Here is a 4488-nt window from a genome sequence, read left to right on the forward strand (position 1 = left end):
GCAGTCTGTAAATGCTTACAGGAGACTTCTTCTATTTGTTTCACAGCTAAGTTCCCCAAATAATCTGTCTTATAAAGTATGCTGTAGCCCAGGGCTGAGATGAATTTGCTGGTAATTACTGTTCTCAGCTGGTGCAAGTTCAAAGACAAACATTTCAACTATGAGCAAAATGCTAACGTCTTCTATATTCATGACCATTTCCTCTCCCTTCACTACACTGGACCCAAGCAGCCTGGAGAATTAGGCTGATTTGACCATCATAGCAAGTATGGCATGAAGCAGGAAGAATGGATTTAGAGAAGGAGAGTAGTGGAAACTCATTGAAGACTGGTAAAGGAGGGAGGAAAACTGATATTTGGAAACTGGAGGCTTTGGTTGTTTGGGAGCGAGGATGAATTACTTATGTGATTTGGTTCATCTTCTATACATTGAGGGTAAAGTGCTCCTTACCTCACAGAAGTACTGTGAGAACCTTCCTGAGAGAGGTAGTTGGGGCTGAAAAACAATTCTGCAGAGGAAAGAGAAAATTTGGACTAGCTGGTGACAGAGCTGGGCCTGGGTGTTGTGACTTCTCATGATCTTGTTATGTGGCTTCACTTCCTTACTAACTAATATTTCTGGTTCTATTGCTCTTTCTCATTTCCCATGGCTTCTATTTCCTCCACATTCTCTGTATTTCTTTCTTATTTCTTCCATTATCGTTATTTATATTGTGCTGCCTCTGTTACTGAAAACTGAGGTGAAATTTTCAGGGTTTTGATTGCTGTAGCACTAAAGGGCAAAACTATAAAGACAAGAATCTTGTAAGTTTTTTAATTTGTTTTCTGTAGAAAGAACCAAGGAGCAGATCAGTAGAGAATTAAAACAATAAGAAAAATAAATCTATTTCACCACTGGTGGATATTTCCCCATTTTCTACTCTAGATTTTTTAGACTTAAAAAGAACAAGTAAATTGTGTTCAAAACTTTTTTTAAACTCCACCATGGTTCTAGTCATGGCAAACACTGTACGCAAATCAGAATGATTAATCCTTTCTTTTTAAAGGTTCAGAAAACACTGATATATTTCAAATTTTCCTCTTTGTCAAGACAACAAAAATAATTTAAATTTTAATTCAAAGCTGTTTTGGCACTTGGTTTTGATTTTCAGGGTTAAAATGTAATTATCTATTTTGGGGGGTGCAAAAACATCTCCAAGTGCGATGATATGTGCAGAGTATTATGCAGATTCAGGTTTAAACAGTTATGACTGTAAGCATTTAAAGAGTGATTACCCTTTTTTAATATCTGTTCCTGTATTAATAATGGTTTATGTTGCAAGGGGCATGGTCAGAAGAACAATCTTTTACAATACATAAACATTAATAAATTTATTTTAAAGATAAACATACTATACATCTCAAATTTACAAACCATTCTGCCTGTGGTTATCTCTGCATAAGAGGCCAAATTGTAGTATCTTAAACACCCATTATTGTGATCCTTACGTTATGAATGTGGATCAGTGATTTTGTGACAGAATTTTAATGCACTTTTTTTTTAATACGAATAATGGCAACAGACAAAAATGTTTGACTGCTGTTGCTTTTTAAGTTTCTACATGGCTTATAATATAACTTCTCAAACTTCAAACAGCCTTATAATTAAAATTGGCCAAAAAAACCCCACTCCACCCTGTTTTGTTTATACTTAGTTTTTGTTCTTTGGGATTACTTTGCAGACAAACACATGACCTTAGGAGATAATTTAAAAGAACTTGGAAGAGCAATGGCTGGAATAGGAGAAACTGATTCAGAAAGAAGTGGTGACTTGAGTTTCTTCAGCATTGAGCAAGCAAAAGCAGTCATTGATTACTTGAATATCAGGTATTTATTTCTACAAGATCTGTTATCTCTTATTTGAATAGTTTACCGTGGTGGGAAATCAAAGTTAAAATTATTTAATTGGACAAGTTCATACTGTGCCAACATACTGCACACACCAAACTTTAAAACATTAAAAAGAAGAGAGAATATGCAAGTAGCAGTAAAGATCTGGCCTAAGATGTCAAAGCCCAGTAAATAAATTTAGACTGGAGGTTTATCAAAATGTAAGATTATGCTGGAAAGCTTCCTTCTGGGTTTTGTTTTGGGTCATAAAAGGAAAAGGGGAGAGTGGGGTATAGAAAATATTCTTGGTTTGCTTTTAAAACATCCTACTTTTAGATTCCAGTTGAACAAAATCCTAGGCCTTGTCTCCTAGAACTTTAAGTATTTTGGCCTTGACAGCTGTAATGGACTTACGTAAGTGGTTTAAAGCTATGTACTTTACAGAATTAAGGCTCCAATCCTATATGAGTCATAAAAATGTTGCATTTCAAAGTTAGCAAAAGTTCAGTATTTATATGAAAAGGTTTTGTGACAGGTCACCGCTTCTAAACAGAGACACAGAAAGAGATACAAACAGGGGTAATTCAGTTATTTGTCTGAGGAAAAAAATTAAGGGTCTGATAGCAGCCAGACATGTGTCTCCATGTAAACCTATTGTTGTGGTTTAACCCCAACCATATACAGGTATACAGACCTTTCTCCACTGAAATGCCATAGCTAGGACAGTAGCTATACTCATATACCACTGTTTCCAGTATGTACTCGAATGGTTCTCAAGCTCTTGTATTGCTCATGAATGGTGGGGGCAAGGAGATGGAAAACAGAAAAGGTGCTATTGTAATATATGCTCATATGCTGTACTACATCTGTACCTTTCAGCCCATTTTCTAACCTGAATGGTGGTTAGCGGGAGAGATTTTGTGGCAGATGGGCATAAAAAGTGACTAAGGTCATGACTGATCCATACATAGAATTGTTGGGAATTTTCTGACTGTTCTTTTGCTAAGAAAAGTTTTTTTTCAGAGTGTTTTCTTGGATGCAGAAAAATATTTCCTCTTGAAGACAGACAAAAATACTAGGATGGCTGATAGCCTTCCAGTTTAGGGTAGTCTGTTTCAGACTGGGGATTTAAACCCATCACAGGTGATTTTTCTTACACTTGGGCTATAAAGTTTGTCTCTTTCTCCTGCTCTCTCATTTTTTCCTTTTGTTTCTTTTTCATGGAAACTATAAAAAAATTCAGGTTCTTCCCATATGAAATGAGAACATCTCTTTAAATCTCAAATTTCTGTACTCAAGGCGGACCAATATCCTGCCAAGTACTAGCCCTAAACTAAAAGGAAACTTGGCATTTAATAAGGCTCACTCAACTTCTTTTACTTCTCCCTTCCTGTCTGTGCCTTTTGTATATTTTTTCGGAACAAATGTTCTTTCTAAATAGCATGTCTATAGCTCTTGTGTAAGTTATCCATTGAAAGATATCATGTCCATGAAATAATTCCTTCGCAGTTGCAAGAATTTAATCCAAGAGATTAGGTGCTCCGTCCTACTACCACCAAAGTATTAACTGTGTGGAAATACAATCAAGCCACAAGACTTTTGCAGCAGAATGGTATTTGGGCCACCAATTATGTGGTTCTATGTTCAAACTGCTCAATTTATTACAAGTATGTGCTGTTACAAGGTCATGGATATATACACATATACTGAACATGTGTCCTATGTGTCCATTTTATACAATCCATTGCTTCAGTCATTTGAATATTTTTTTCTCTAAATAAGAACTGAATCAGCACGCTTCTTACATGGGTATATTTTGAACTTTATGAACTCAGAAATAGGTTGACTGAGTTTTATTATTTTAATTATTTAATTTTTTAATTAATGTATTACTTCAACAGTTTTTCATATTCTTCACTTTTTTGTCTCATTTTAAATGATAGACCTGTAGCTTTTTTTTTTTACTACTCAAGATAGTATGACATGTTCTAGTTCAGATAACATTTTTACAGATGAGCTAAAACGGGGACAAATGCTTAACTACATTGGCACAAAGTGCAGCAACTATAATGACACCTTTGGGTTTGGTGGAAGGTGACAGTTTTCTTATCTTGTCTCCTTGGGCAAACACACCAACATAGCTCTTGGCATTTTCTTTCAGGAAGCAGTGGAGCTGAGGAAATATGTCATTGTTAATCACCTTCAGATTCTCGTATGACATCATAAGAGGGTCTATTCTTAACAATATTACTTGCATGAGTAAAATTATTTTTGTGTAATTGCTAAAAATGTTGGTATGGAATTTTTTAATTGTTCAAAACAAATACAAACAAAAAAGCATTTTATATGATGCCTGATGGGAGAAAGAAAAAATACATTGTTTTTGAAATAAATACTGATGTATAATTTATGTGATTTGATTTAAAGAGTATCACATGGAGGAATTATTTTCTTGATATTGGATTAAGGGTACCAGGTGGAAGAGAGTTCTGTTTAAAAATAAATAAATAAAATTCAGAAATGCCAAAAGTAATGCCTTTATATTTTCTGGAATACTATGAATTATCTGTACCTGTAACATAGTCCATAAAGAATATCATAACACATTGGGAGGGAAAGA

At 34.7% G+C, this 4488-nt stretch overlaps 1 protein-coding gene across 1 annotated transcript in view; it reads left to right on the plus strand.

The window, feature by feature from the left end:
• LOC104621530 (chromosome unknown open reading frame, human C10orf107) overlaps positions 1–4488 on the plus strand; it is a 41732-nt gene that overhangs the window by 1595 nt on the left and 35649 nt on the right. Inside the window, exon 2 of the mRNA XM_010288051.1 lies at positions 1721–1865. Within this exon, the coding sequence (XP_010286353.1) occupies positions 1721–1865 (145 nt within the window). The remainder of the gene's footprint in view (positions 1–1720; positions 1866–4488) is intronic.

The sequence above is a fragment of the Phaethon lepturus genome, unplaced genomic scaffold, assembly GCF_000687285.1.
Source record: "Phaethon lepturus isolate BGI_N335 unplaced genomic scaffold, ASM68728v1 scaffold16590, whole genome shotgun sequence".
Lineage (NCBI taxonomy): Eukaryota > Metazoa > Chordata > Aves > Phaethontiformes > Phaethontidae > Phaethon > Phaethon lepturus.